The sequence below is a fragment of the Schistocerca americana genome, chromosome 1 (genome assembly GCF_021461395.2).
Source record: "Schistocerca americana isolate TAMUIC-IGC-003095 chromosome 1, iqSchAmer2.1, whole genome shotgun sequence".
NCBI classification, from domain to species: domain Eukaryota; kingdom Metazoa; phylum Arthropoda; class Insecta; order Orthoptera; family Acrididae; genus Schistocerca; species Schistocerca americana.
This window is the reverse complement of record NC_060119.1, coordinates 360,438,422-360,454,038: the sequence shown is the minus strand read 5'-3', so window position 1 is coordinate 360,454,038 and position 15,617 is coordinate 360,438,422. Positions and strand designations below refer to the sequence as shown.

General features: G+C 37.4%; 1 protein-coding gene across 1 annotated transcript in view; it reads left to right on the top strand.

Annotated features, from left to right (window-relative positions):
• LOC124599972 (neurogenic protein big brain-like) overlaps positions 1-14,155 on the top strand; it is a 303,231-nt gene extending 289,076 nt beyond the window's left edge. The window contains exons 6-7 of the mRNA XM_047136123.1: positions 8,673-8,831; positions 10,846-14,155. Coding sequence (XP_046992079.1) covers positions 8,673-8,831; positions 10,846-11,660 — 974 coding nt within the window. The 3' untranslated portion in view covers positions 11,661-14,155. The remainder of the gene's footprint in view (positions 1-8,672; positions 8,832-10,845) is intronic.
• The last annotated feature ends 1,462 nt before the right edge of the window (positions 14,156-15,617 follow it).

The window sequence follows — 15,617 nt, the reverse complement described above, 5'->3', positions numbered from 1 at the left end:
TCACTGTTATGAAAGCACCTTGCTATAGCTATAGGTGAAGTATGGCTGTAAGGGGGAAGTCTCAAAATGTATGTTGCCTACCATCAGTAATAATAAAAATAGGTAGTGTGATTCTAGATGGAAATGAGAAGAAAACCAAAAGAACTTTCATATATGTAAAATCATGATGTAATGGCAAAAACAACTTCATGCTAGGTATCTATATTACAATTGTGAATTTTTTGCTGTTTCCTGTTCCTTTTCTGAAATTTGTGTGATGTGTCCATTATTTTCTGCCCAGTTTACAACATTCACACTGTGTTTGCTACTGGCTACACTTTCACTCATCTTCTGGCTTTGTCACTTCAGTGAAAGTTTTGTTGGGAATCCAGTTGTCAATTTTGTATATGTAGGATTGGCATATACTCAGCCAAATATTACTCCAGGTATGTTGATGTTTGATGTAGCAAAATCTGCTATTCAATGATATGATAGGAATGACAGAAGGGTGGAATTTAATTATTGCAAATATAAACAGAATATGCTTTATTTCGAAGAGTAGTCTGAAAATTCTACAAAATTTTCTGATGGTTGGAAATGGCAGGAGCGACTCTACGAGTGCCTTCCTGCTCATCTGACACTTCGATGTAGGATTTGAGTTTGTCGTTGGTTGCCCAGTCTTCACCAAAGTGGAGTTCCAAAAACTTTTTGACATCTCCGAGTTTGGCTTCTATAAGTTCTACACCAGCTATGATTGGTGTTGAGCCGTTTCCTTTGCTGAAATTTTTTCCCCTCTTCAGGATGCTGTTTCTCTCTCCAGCTTCAAAGTTGTAGAAGGGCTCTCCACAAACTAGACAAATCTTCTTCTTTTGGCTTTTCAGGAACATGATTTTTTTTGGCTTTTTGCCTCTGGAAATGCCAGTTACCAGTAACTTTCATTAATCCTTCCATGTATGTCATAACAATAAGTGTCAGCCCTATTTTCATTACATAATATTGCTTTAATAACACTTTTCATGTTCTTACCTTTCTGTTTTGGAAACATTTCTGTTCTACTGACGACTTCTTGCAGAATTCATATTATTTCAATTACTCCCACTTCGTTTGTATATCTTCTGCATTTACACAGTGCACACATCACTTATTTTTTTCAAAACACTCATGCAAATACATCAACAGACATCCTACTGATCAGCTGAACTGTGCTGACTGGCGTATATTTTGACAACGCATTGCATATGTGTTCACTAGAGCACAGACAATCTAACTCTGAATAAGAAAAGTATCCCTTCTAATTGTAAAAAGCTGAAAGGTAGCTTTGAATGGCTAGATTAAGTCTGATATCAGCTGGTGTGCTTTGCATCTGGGCATGTAAAGGTGAAAGGTGACTGTCATGGCTGTTGAACTTGCGGGGGGGGGGGGGGGGGGGGGGGAGTTGTAAATGTTGGATATTTAGTGGGCTTTGTACACAAAGACAAATGTACAGTTAGCTACTTTTGCAACTGAAAATGATTTTCCACTGCCAGTTTCAATGGTTCATAGTGGGTTTTGCATTCTGAAACCTATTCCATCATGTAGGTACTGAAAAAAGGTATACAGTAGTGTGCTAAACTCAAAATTGAGAAAAAAATGCACTTAGCAGCCTTTGCATCTGGGCTACTCATCTGAAGCTGAAACTAGTAATGAACTTGCCTGTGATCCTAAATTCCCTTGAGGAAGATACACTCCTGGAAATTGAAATAAGAACACCGTGAATTCATTGTCCCAGGAAGGGGAAACTTTATTGACACATTACTGGGGTCAGATACATCACATGATCACACTGACAGAACCACAGGCACATAGACACAGGCAACAGAGCATGCACAATGTCGGCACTAGTACAGTGTATATCCACCTTTCGCAGCAATGCAAGCTGCTATTCTCCCATGGAGACGATCGTAGAGATGCTGGATGTAGTCCTGTGGAACGGCTTGCCATGCCATTTCCACCTGGCGCCTCAGTTGGACCAGCGTTCGTGCTGGACGTGCAGACCGCGTGAGACGACGCTTCATCCAGTCCCAAACATGCTCAATGGGGGACAGATCCGGAGATCTTGCTGGCCAGGGTAGTTGACTTACACCTTCTAGAGCACGTTGGGTGGCACGGGATACATGCGGACGTGCATTGTCCTGTTGGAACAGCAAGTTCCCTTGCCGGTCTAGGAATGGTAGAACGATGGGTTCGATGACGGTTTGGATGTACCGTGCACTATTCAGTGTCCCCTCGACGATCACCAGTGGTGTACGGCCAGTGTAGGAGATCGCTCCCCACACCATGATGCCGGGTGTTGGCCCTGTGTGCCTCAGTCGTATGCAATCCTGATTGTGGCGCTCACCTGCACGGCGCCAAACACGCATACGACCATCATTGGCACCAAGGCAGAAGCGACTCTCATCGCTGAAGATGACACGTCTCCATTCGTCCCTCCATTCACGCCTGTCGCGACACCACTGGAGGCGGGCTGCATGATGTTGGGGCGTGAGCGGAAGACGGCCTAACGGTGTGCGTGACCGTAGCCCAGCTTCATGGAGACGGTTGGGAATGGTCCTCGCTGATACCCCAGGAGCAACAGTGTCCCTAATTTGCTGGGAAGTGGCGGTGCGGTCCCCTACGGCACTGCGTAGGATCCTACGGTCTTGGTGTACATCCGTGCGTCACTGCGGTCCGGTCCCAGGTCGACGGGCACGTGCACCTTCCGCCGACCACTGGCGACAACATCGATGTACTGTGGAGACCTCACGCCCCACGTGTTGAGCAATTCGGCGGTACGTCCACCCGGCCTCCCGCATGCCCACTATACGCCCTCGCGCAAAGTCAGTCAACTGCACATACGGTTCACGTCCACGCTGTCGCGGCATGCTACCAGTGTTAAAAGACTGCGATGGAGCTCCGTATGCCACGGCAAACTGGCTGACACTGACGGCAGCGGTGCACAAATGCTGCGCAGCTAGCGCCATTCGACGGCCAACACCGCGGTTCCTGGTGTGTCCGCTGTGCCGTGCGTGTGATCATTGCTTGTACAGCCCTCTCGCAGTGTCCGGAGCAAGTATGGTGGGTCTGACACACCAGTGTCAATGTGTTCTTTTTTCCATTTCCAGGAGTGTATTTTATCTCTTAATGAAATATATCTATTTGAATTTATCATACTTCAATTGACTATTGGAAATCATATCTCTGCTGAAAATAACATATAGTTCAATAAGCAGTTGGGAATTTAAAACAAACAATTATCTGCTGTTTCCAATTATAAACCTGTGTCACTTTGGCTATACCACTAAAATAGGTAGGACTAATTGTAATGCTACAGTCAAAAAGTCGCAGGTTGGCCATTTCATTAACACATGGATTTTTTTCCCCAAAGTCAAAAACTTGGATCTGAATTGTTATTGACCACCATTTTTAAAATGAGCTAACATGGCTGAGAACAAAATTATGAAACATGAATGCTGCTGTGGCATGTTACTGAATCATATCTCTCAGATAACTAATCATAAAAGCTTAGTGTCTCTACAAATGATGTGAAAGACTGTTCTCTCTTGCCTGTGAAGTTAATGGAAATGCCTTATGACTTGAACGCAGGTGCTCATGAATGAGGCAACTCAGTCATACTCCTAGTGAAAGGGAAATAGTTGGAGAGTAATAATGAATGACCTGCTAATGAATGTATATGAATACATAATAAGTAAACACTTAATGAACATGTTATTTCACTAACATAGTATTTTGGTCTTTGCATTTTCTTGCTCTCTTGTTTAGAAACAGTGTAGTATCAAAAATGCCATAAAATTAGTGTAACTGTGTGTGTGTGTGTGTGTGTGTGTGTGTGTGTGTGTATTTACACAAATTATTTATGTTTCATCTTGTGCGATATTAATCTTCATAAGATAATTTGCTTGTCCCTCATATTGGTATGGATTAATAAAACCGATACAGCAGTGTTACTCTGATGTAAATAAGCCAATATGATAAAATTTCATTAATTTGTAGCACTATTGGTGGAAATGGTGGAAATGCATAGAACTTCTTTTATTGCTTTTGAGACTTTTTTAGGGAAGACACAAACATTGGCCTTCCTCCAAGACTAAATATTCTTGAAGTCATTACCAGGGCCATCCATGGTCAGGTATCTCTCAGGTCCACTTTTACATATGGAAGTAGATGAACATCAGCTCTGGAACTTCTTTATGGAAGAAAGCATCAGATCTTTTTTCTGTTCTTCCGCAATTATGCTATCTAACTTATGAGAAAAAGTTTGATTTATATTTTCTTTCTTTTCCTCATTTAGAACTACAATTCCTTGAAACGCAGATGAAACAATGTGGAAATGTAATGAGAATCTCGTAGTTTATTAATGACTTTCTCTTTTAGAAAAGTTCCTGCATGTCTTCTCAGTAATTTGAACACCACATTGTCATCTTCACTTTGACAGGAATACAATAAATGTAATGCCCGTGGTGCTACATAGGGCAGGGTCAGATCTGTTTCAACATTCACATCATTTGTGGTTTCTTTTAAAGATTCCAGGGAAGTAATTATGGCATATCTTACAACAGACTGATAGTAAGATATCATTTGCTGCTTGCTTTTCTCCAATAACAAGTTCCCAGTGTCTTTTCTTTACAAATGAAATGAGTTCAGCATCATGTAGATGCTACTCCATGTAGTTGCAACATCTTGATGTAATGGCTTTTTTTCCCTCCTAATGTTGCCATTGAACCAGAGCATTTTATGTATCCTACAGCTCTACACACTGTCTGGAAGGATCTATAAATTTCAGGCAATTTTTCACTAAGGAATTTTTTAGGCAATGTTTGCCTTAATGCTGTGGTAATGCAATGCACTGCACCTGGCAGTAAGTTTGTTGTGTTGCAGAGCTTTCTTTTGGTCGACCCATGATCCATTACAAACGTCCTTTTGCTTAGTTCAGAGGATATGTAGGATGAGGAATTTACTATGGATCTTATATATATACAAAGATGATGTGACTTACCAAATGAAAGTGCTGGCAGGTCGACAGACACACAAACAAACACAAACATACACACAAAATTCAAGCTTTCACAACAAACTGTTGCCTCATCAGGAAAGAGGGAAGGAGAGGGAAAGACGAAAGGATGTGGGTTTTAAGGGAGAGGGTAAGGAGTCATTCCAATCCCGGGAGCGGAAAGACTTACCTTAGGGGGAAGAAAGGACGGGTATACACTCGCACACACACACATATCCATCCACACACACACACACACACACACACACACACACACACAGATATATATATATATATATATATATATATATATACACACACACCTAAATAATTGGTACAGTAATTCTATTCTTAGTTATAGCAACTGCATTTATAAGATACATTTTACCTTGAGGCCAAATATCATTCTGAGGTGCAACAGTAATGACTAATTTACTATCAGCAATTCCATACTTAGGAACAGATTTAGTTCAATGAGTGTGAGGAGGACTTGCTGTTGATAACACAACATTAAATTGATTCTTTACATTTCATTTTGTATCACCATTTATTATTGCAGCTATGGCAGCAATTCACTTATTTTTTCCCCATCAAACAGGGTCTAATAACCCATTAGGGCTAAATGGAGATATCGAAAAAATTCCATTTCACCCATACTTTACTTTCAGGGATTCTATCACATTTGTATTAATAACATCATTATTAATTATATTATGTTTAATTAACCCTTACCTTCTAGGAGACCCAGATAATTTTGTACCTGCCAATCCATTAGTAACACTAGTTCACATTCAACCAGAATGTTACTTCCTATTTGCATATGCAATTCTACGATCAATTCCTAACAAGTTAGTAGGTGGTATTGCACTTTTTCATGTAACTCTGTAATTTTTTTTTTTTCGCTGATGTTGGTGACATCTGGAAACTTTGTTGTTTCTCAATTCACATCTGTCTTCAAAATCTACAATAATACTGAACAGTAACATAATCCATTTTGTGGTAATTGTCAGTTCAAAGATCAGATGTTATATTACACTCACTCTGATCAAAGGCTTCCTTTTCTTTAGACAAGATCTAACTTCTCATGTCATTGACTATATCTTTTGATATCAAGACATTTCTTGCAGAAGGCAAAACCTCTTGTGCACTCACTGTGTTGTCCTTCATACCAATGCAGATTAGTTCTTATGAAAGACTAATAAATGTTTCTCCCCTGACAATTTTGAATGACCACAGATCCAACACACACATCAACACATGCTTGTCATTGACTGTGTCCTTACTGCATTTTAAAACTGTTGTGGATCTCAAATGTATGATATTTTTCCATTTACATCTTTTCACAGACATGGTGTTTCCCTTGTATATGAGTAACACTTCGCTTCCCTCTCTTTGGCACTGAATATAACCAACAGGATCACATCAGTCACTATCTGAAATTAAAAATAACAATAATAAACATTTGTTCTGTTGAATACACCACCTCCCTTTTTTCTTACCTCTTTAAAATAATGAAGGATTTTTTTTTTTGAAATGAGAGTGCTAAAAAAAGTAAAGCGGAAAATTAAGATTCCTACAATGGTCCCAAGTTGAAACTTAGTAGATAATTCCTTTGGTAAATAAGAAATACCATTCAAATTAGAAATAGTATTCAAACTGTTCAGTGAAACTAAAGGACATAAAATTAATGGAACATTTTGTATAATTCCATTCCCAAAAAATTATTTTCCTTTTTAATTTTTTGTAACTGTGAGACATAATGACTTCTTGAATCTTCATCTGTGACTGAGCTTTTTAACTGCATTTATCACTGAGATAAATTAGACAGTGAATGAAAGAAATGCATCAATTTGTATGATTTTAATCCATCACTCTTCAGAAACTAAAAGAGATATGAAAATAAAAATAAAAATAAAACATTTTTATTTGAGATGGTTTTATGAGCAAACAAGAGAAACTTCAGGAAAATTCAGGAACATTGTCATCAGCATCACATTCATCTACTGTGAAATGACAAATTCCTAATAAAAATTTAAACAACTAGCAGCCTGAAATTATACCACCTGGAATTATTCTGGTGTATTCCGGGTCTGTCTGGTAGGATGTAAGTCCTGTCACCTAAAGTTTGTAGAAGGTGTGCCTTCATTGTCATAGCGCTATGGCAAAAGGCACTCACTGTCCATGAGTCTCATGGACTCAGTGGGAACTCGCAAGCTCACTGTGCCCAATTTTTATCGTTGGCACCTCATGTTCATGAGTATGCAACATGGCAGCTACAAGCTTATGAGAAGGTCTGAAGGCTGAGATGACCAGCTGTAATTTAATATTACTGCCTGTGTAGTACATATGGCCATAGTTCCCCCATTTGCATTTGGTCGTACTTCAGAAAGAAGAAATGTTATGTTGGTTTCTGAGAACAGTGAGTGCTAAAGGTCACTCAGATATATGTCAAGAAAATCATTATTGTGTAACTTGTAATTTCTCTCTAGAATTCATTATCAAGTGCAGCGCAGAACAAAAATGCAAATTTACATATACTCTTTCCAGACACACATACGGAATCTGTATTTGTTGTACCTTATGACTACAACTAAGAAAATTGGCTGTTATTTAAGCAGAACTCTTGAATGATAACAATTTAGTGAATATGTACATCATGGACTACTTTTCTTTCAGCATGAGTTATCATGTTAAGTTGGTTGCTGCATGGTTTGCCTGCTTTGTATTGGATTTTTATTGAAAACGTATTAAACATTGAATTTTTGTCGACTTTGGCAGTTGCATAGCATGCTTTCTTGTTTGAGTTCCCCTGTGTACCACATATTAGTATGAAACTCTATAGACTGGCTCACATTTGTTTTAACTCTCAAATATGGAATAAAATCTACAATAAGTTATATTATGAAAACCAGAAATAATTATTGCATACTTGTGTTGAAGTGTTGCAAACATTTATGGGTTTAAATCCTTTAGATCAAAATCAAAATTCTTATTCTATGATCCATACCTGATGCTAAGCAAAGTGTGATCATCTAATTTTTCATTCTATTTTAGTGAACACAGAACTTCATTTTATAAATATGTAACTCAGTGGAGAGCAAGCCTGTCACATCTTTAAGTTTTAGAAACTGTATCAAGCACAACATAAATGATATTTTGTAGTGAATTACACTGCTAGATTTTTAATTTAAAAAAGGGACTGCCATCCTATGGAGTGACTGTATTAACCCACACTGACGTAGTCAAAACTCTCAGTTCATAAAAACCTTGAAAAATTGATGTATAAATTATTATTTTGATTGCATGAGAGACAGAATTCAGTATAGTGTACAGCAGCCAGAGAGCATTTTTTTTTCAATCAATCACACTTAAATTTTAATATCTGTCTAGCTCTACAAACGTAGGAATAATACTATTTCAGATGTCATAAAATCTTATCAAGAAAATAAAACTTTGAAACTATGGGTTTAATGATGTGTCATTACATTCGTAATAGGTATGGCGAGTAACTCACTTACTTGTTAAAATTGATAGCATTGTTGTAGTGCAGCTTGCTTCCTACTTTACCAAGAACTCCCTTCATTATATTCAAAACATGTTTTGTGTCATACATATTCAAGAAAGGTTTGATTTGGTTATGGAGATACAATATTTGACATCTTTCCAGATTCATCAAGCATCCACTCTGATGAAGACCCATATGATGAACTGGAGAAGCCATCTGGTCCTAAGTTTAATGGCTCCACATACAACACGCTACGTGCCACAGACTTGTACCGATCAGCAGTTAACCAGGCAGGACCACCAACTCCAGCCTCACCAACAGGTATAGTTTTAACGTATTTTTTCCGTTTTTAACATAATGATAGAGGATATTTCCTCCGTTTTTCCTGGTACTGTTTTTTTTTTAAATATCTGGTATAACAAAAACCTAATCTTATTTGAGTACATTTCCTTGTAAAAGTAATGCTAATGCTAGAGGAGTGTGTCCCTTTATGATGTGCAGTGCCTATGTGATAGAGTGGGTATGACAATCAGTCAGTTCCAATCATAACATCAGGAAGGAAGTACACTACTTGTATTGTCTCTAGTTTGCCATGCCCTGAAGGTCAGTTTTGAAGTTTGATCATATCTGCATTGTTACGTTGTGACAGGAAGGGCTCTCAAGATGTCTCAGAGTGGACCAAAGTGATGTTGTTTGGACATGGAGGAGGTTCAGACACACAGGAAGTGTCAATGAATTGCCTTGATGAGGCCACTCAAAGGCTACTACTGCAGCTAAAGACTGCTACTTACGGATTTCAGCTCAAAGCAGCCATGAGAGGAATGCAATCATGCTGAATAATGATTTTTGTGCAGCCACAGACTGTTGTGTTTCGACTCAAACAGTGCGAAATAGTGCAACTTCATTCCTGATGTCCGTAGCCAGGTCCAACATCTAACACCTAGATACCATGCAGTGCTTTACAGATTGGCCCAACAACAAGGTGAATGGACTTATTCGAAATTGGCATCAAGTTCTATTTACAAATGAAACTTGCATATGCCTTAATCAGACAATTGTTGGAGACTTTTTTTTTTGAGGTAGTCCTGTCAGCCTGAATGTCTTAGACACATTGCCTAGCAAGTGCAGTAAGGTGGTGGTTCCCTGATGTTTTGGTGTGGCATCATGCGGGGCAAAGTACTCCACTTGTGATCACTGAAGCCGATCAGACAACTATATGAGACAGAGGTGACATTCTCTGATGTATAGTGCAATCATATTGGCAGCATTTTGTAGAGGGATTTGTGTCTTAATGGATGACAATTCTTGTGCTCATCATGCACTTCTTGTGAATGTGTTCCTTCGTGATAATGAACTCACTAGATTAGAATGGTCAGCATGTTCTCCAGACATGAACCCTTCTTATCATCCCTGTGATACATTGAAAAGGGCTGTTTTTGGATGAGATGATCCATCAAACAGTCTGAGATATCTGTGCTGAGTTGGAATTTAGGTATGGGACAGTCTGGACCAACAGTGCCTTGACAATCTAGTGGACAGTATGCCATAATGAATGTAGGCATGCATCAATGCTAGAGGACATGTTACCAGGTACTAGAGGTACTTGTGTATTCCGCAGTCTGGAACACAAATTCTGAAAGTCTACATTATTATTGTACAACTTGCAATTCTTTTTGTGAATGATAAAGGAGAACTGAATTTTTTTATATCTATTCCATTTTTATGTAAAGGGTGAGGAAACCTAGAACCGTGGTGATGCAATATTTTTTTTTCAATGTGTGCATATTCATAATATGAATGTGAGACATAGAAGGACAATAAAGTTGGTGAAATAGGAGCAACTAGACAATTTTATTGACACACAAGTAGAATAAATATACTTAAGATCTGAAACTTTCAGAACATGGTAAGTATTTTTTTCAGTAGGAAAACACAAGTATGACACATATAATGACAAAGGAGAGGTATACTGATGATGGAGAGCAGGAAAAGCTCTAATTCTGGGTTACATGAGAGGCAGTGAATTGACAAAGAGTTGGAAGTAACAATTATGTTTAAAGTTTGCACTACTGTATCCTTTCTAGTTCTTAAAACATGTTGATGTTACAGTTACTATTACTACCTTATCTACATGTTATCATGTTTGTTTCTTTCATGTAGTGTCTGCTTTTCCCCACCATCATAGGAACTGCTTACAAAATTTTCAGAGCTCAAGAATGAGTGTTTGTTCTTTGTCATTCATATGTTCAACAGTGCTGCAATAAAAGATTTAGTCCATCTAGTGCATCAGTGTGATAGTTTGGGCAGCTTGTAATGTTAGATAAATTTGTTTCAGGTCCTGGTAATGCTTATTGTCCAAGTTTGACAACAGCCAGTCTCTACTCAGCACCACCCTGTAAACTTGACAGAGTGGAGTCTTTGTATGGAGGCACCAAATCACTGTATGCAAAATCACCACCATTGACCAGAGCTAATCTGAACCGTTCACAGTCTGTGTACAGTAAAGTGCCTTCAGGCCCTGCCTGTGCACAGAGGGATGGACTTCCAAGACCAGGTCCTCTGGTGCCAGCACAATCTTTGTATCCTATGAGGTTCAACCAAAACCTGAATGTTACCAACCAAAATGCTCAAAACCAGCAAAGTCAGCTGCAGCAAAGATCAGATAGTATCTATGGAGTTCGTGGAGTAGCGACAGTTGCAAGTCGTCCTGAGGCAGGTGGTGTATACGGTGTAAGTCAGTGCAGTAGTGGGACTGGATGCAACACAGGGACAAACAAATATGGTGGAGGTTCTGCTCGTCCAGAGTCAATGTACGGCATAATATCACGCAGACAGGATTCAGCAGATTCTTCGTATGGGTCTTATCACAGTGGTGGAGGTGCAAGCACTGCCAACAGTTCTTCGACAAGAGGTGGTGTATCAGTAAATGGTGCAACTAATAGTGTTAATACTAGTGGACCTCCCAGTTATACAAATAATAAGTGTAGTTCTTCAGGAGCAACACAGGGATTTAATCCGACTAGGAATGAACTGAGACAATCACCTCAGCATCAACTGCTGTCACCTAACCCTACATCAGTGGTCAACCCTACTAATTCAGTGGCTTCATATCACCAAAATCAGAGGCACTCACCGAATACTCAGTATTAAATAAATGAAGGAGAAAAATTTAGCAAGAAGTATATACTCATCTGTGTCATAGCTGAGGTGCTGTGACACCTTTAAGACATTCATGTATGAGTAGAACTGAACTGGAATTGCAGGCAAAATTCACATGACTGAATAAGACAATGCCTGTGCTACTCCAGAAAATAATTTTGATTTGTAATACATCATTCACTTGTATACTCATCTTCTCAAGATTAATGGTAGGGTGGAGTGATGCTATGATACTGATAGGCTGTATTGTGGGTTACCATTTTCCTCACAGTGCATTATGTTGGCATTTTTATGTAACCTAGTTTATGTAATGCTGATTAGCACAGTTTCTTCATTAACTGTGCAATGTATATAGCAGACATTGACTAGATTTTTTTTAGTTAACTGTTTTTTAACCAAAGGTTTGTTTGAAGAAATATGTTGTTATACTTCAGATTCTGTTATTGTATACAGCTCCTTTGTATCTGTGTCTATGTTTTTGTTATGCTATAAAGAAAGAGTTAGTTTAGATAAGTCTTTGTTTCTCTTTCTGTTTCATTATATATGTTTCACATTCATAATTTTACTCTTTCCTTTTCACTGCAAATCTTACAAATTCAAGTGTGGTTGTGAAGATACAAACCTTTCCAGAAAATAAATGCATTTCATTTCCAGTGTACTATTGTGTATTGCCATAAAATACTAAATAATAAAAAGTGGTCTTTATACAATTTGTCAGTTAAAAGGAAGCAAGATATGTATCAACTTACATTTATATATTATGTGTATATACTGCCACTGTTGTATATTGTGCAATCTTGAATTGTACCGATTGAGATGTTATACCTTTTAAGCCTCTTTGAACAAAAAATGTAAATAGAATTTCTTTATTTAACACACCATAAATGATAAGTACACTTCTTTGATGGAATCATTTTAATGTGCATCATGAGTTCCTATAAAGAAGCAGAACCCAAAACCCAAAAAACTTGAAATAAACAAGTTAATGTTAATTTGAACTTTTGTATTATCAAGAGTTCTAGATAAAAATCTGATATGCCACTGGAAATTAAAATTGTAGTTTTTATTACAATGTTCAAATAATGTAAGTGGATGATCAAATGTTTGAATTATTTGTAAGATTAAATGTTTTTATGTAACACTGTGTTCAAGAACTTGTGTAAGCATTGTCAAATTATTATACTGTCTATGTAAAAGATATCTGGCCTTCCAAATGACACCACAGAAAATCCCAACAACACCGCAGAAAAATTCAAACAAGAAATCAAAGCTGAAATCTGCAATAATGCAAACAAGAACATAATACTCTGATACTGAATTTATACCACAACTGCTGGAGAAGGTTAATTTCCACAGTAATTTGCTGAAATTAGAGTTCTGGTATGATAATCCCTATATTATTGTAAAATATTTATAAAACTTGAATATAAGAAAAATTACTTTGCTGCAATAAATTGTGACTGTGAAAGAATGATATTAGCAGTGGAGAGCAAATTTGTTTTTTAAGATGGTTTTCACTATTTATTTTTTTACTGTTAAGCGAAAGGGACAATTTCACATTAAATGTAATGTGTGGATAAGGTTACAGGGAACACAGTTACATAGCTTGTTTGTCAGAAGATAGTAAGTTATGTAGTTCCAATGCATTGTTCGTGGATGCAGTAATTACGGCATTAATGATGTGTCAAAACACTCTTCGGATTGTAAGGTGATTCATCTGCACATGCATTTTGTTGATTAAAGGAGGATTTATGGAAGGTTTACAGTGCTATGCAAGGAAAATAATATTTAATGGAACATATATTTTAAATTCTGGGAGTAATCTTATTATACTAGTGGTACACAGTCTGTGATTTACTAATCTTGTTGAACAAAGAACTGACCAAGATTTTGTGTAGGTCTACTGAATTTCATTTATAGAATGTTATTACTCTTCACTGAACCAGCTCTGTCCTTGTGTAAAAATAGGAAGCAAACTAAAGGCTATGTTTATTATAGGCATGATGCATTTCCAATGTAAAATGGCATATTCACTTGTGGAATTTGTTTAGTTGTGGAATGATGCCTCATTTGTTATGTTTTCATTATAGGTAATGTTTTAAATGCATTTTTCTTAGCAGGAGGAACATTGTACAAAATTTGAGTTTTGATTCTCTGGACTATAAATTATTCTGTGTAATGTGCATGGAAAAAGATAAAAATGAAGAAATAGGTCACAGAAATTTTCTAAAAGTATTCATGCTCCTATAACTGTCTATTTAGTATTCTTCTTATGTATCCCACATTTTTCATCTTGATGAATGTTTTAGAATAAATCTACTAAGTTTTTCCCTTACATACCTTGTAGCACAAAATGTCTAGGCAATTAGATTTATCATGGATGAAAATGCTACCTCAGGAAGTCTGATACTGTTACATAGAAAGACTAGATTAAAACTGGTAGTACTTGTATGATTCTGCAATAAAAAGATTGTGAAACTCTAAAAGAAGTCCTATTTATTTGTCTTTATTTACTGTAATTTGTATTACTTGCTTCTCAAATAATTACAGATAACTTCTTGTCTTTTATGTGAGAACTGCATGTGCAGTGAAGAGGGTATTGAACGAAGGCAGCCATAGTCAAATTGATGTAAGTAATTTTGTCACAGACCAGGTGCTGTGCCTATGGAAAATAATGTTTTAATAATTCCAGAAACCAACTGTAAAGTATCAAGTCTTCTAAAAATGTCTGTATGTTAATGAAAAATCAAAAAAAGAGGGGGAAGATTTGTATGTTGAAATGTTTTGAAGGTAAAACTTAACAAACTGAAGACAAAAAATTTATTCAGCTTCTCAAGACTGAATAAACTCATGTTTACATAATTTTTCCTGGGCAGTAGTTAAGACATTGAGGTTCAGTCATTTAGAAAAATTGCAGGCCAAGAAAACGATCTATTTATATTACTGGTACATCTCTGTTTGATACATCTTAAAGAGCAGTACACTATCAAAAAGACTGAGTTTCAAGGCATATTTTTCATCTCTATTTTGGCTCTGTGATAGATCACAAATTTTCCATAGTTATGACAAAGCATAATTATGCTTAAAAAAAAGTGAGGTGAATTCTTGAGTAATTTTACAAGTAATGGTCTTTGCATGGAAAAGTCTGATACATTCTGTCATGCAGAAAAGTATGTTGCAATAAAGCCAATACCAGCTTCTTGATTTCCTGCTTGTTTTGCCAGATGATTGTTTGGTCTTCTCTGAACAGAACTTGCAAACCTGTCTATGATGCTGCTTCTTCATAGTAGCAGGAATTTTATATGGAAAAAGTCGTCGTACGTGGCTATTGTTGATAGTCACACTAGGAACAATTTTTGAGCCAGTACTGTGCTTTCCTGGGACAGTTTTTCAGATATTTTCCAGACTGTTCACACTCAGACTCCGTTATTTAGAATCATTCAGCTCTTCCTCTGCGGCTTACAAAATTTCTTGCTCTCTCAACAAATGTGAAATGCAGCCTATGGGAATATGTAACAACTACACCCATGTGTCTCATGGCAACATGAGCACACAAAGGCAGCTCTTAAAGTTCGTTACTGCTTCTTTCAAAGTAAATCTAGAAGTGACCACAGGGAGCAGTATCTGTCAAAAGACAGGTAGCAAGATGCTTGTACATTGTTCTCATGCAGAACCAATCCAGTTTTTGAGTGATAAGTGGCTCATGCTTTGTGAAACATCATTGCCACATGAGAGATACTCGGATTCACTCATTTGAATGCAGTTTCATGACCCGAGTTGTGCTCCAACTTGGCCACCAAAGTGAACTGGTGATTGTGACTACCATTGTCAAATGCTGGTTAGTAGCTGTAGTAATTAATTTACACTGTTGCTGCTGTCACAGGCAGACATTATGTGGAGATGTAAATGCATTTTTAGTCTTACTAACATGCAAAAACAATATGTAGA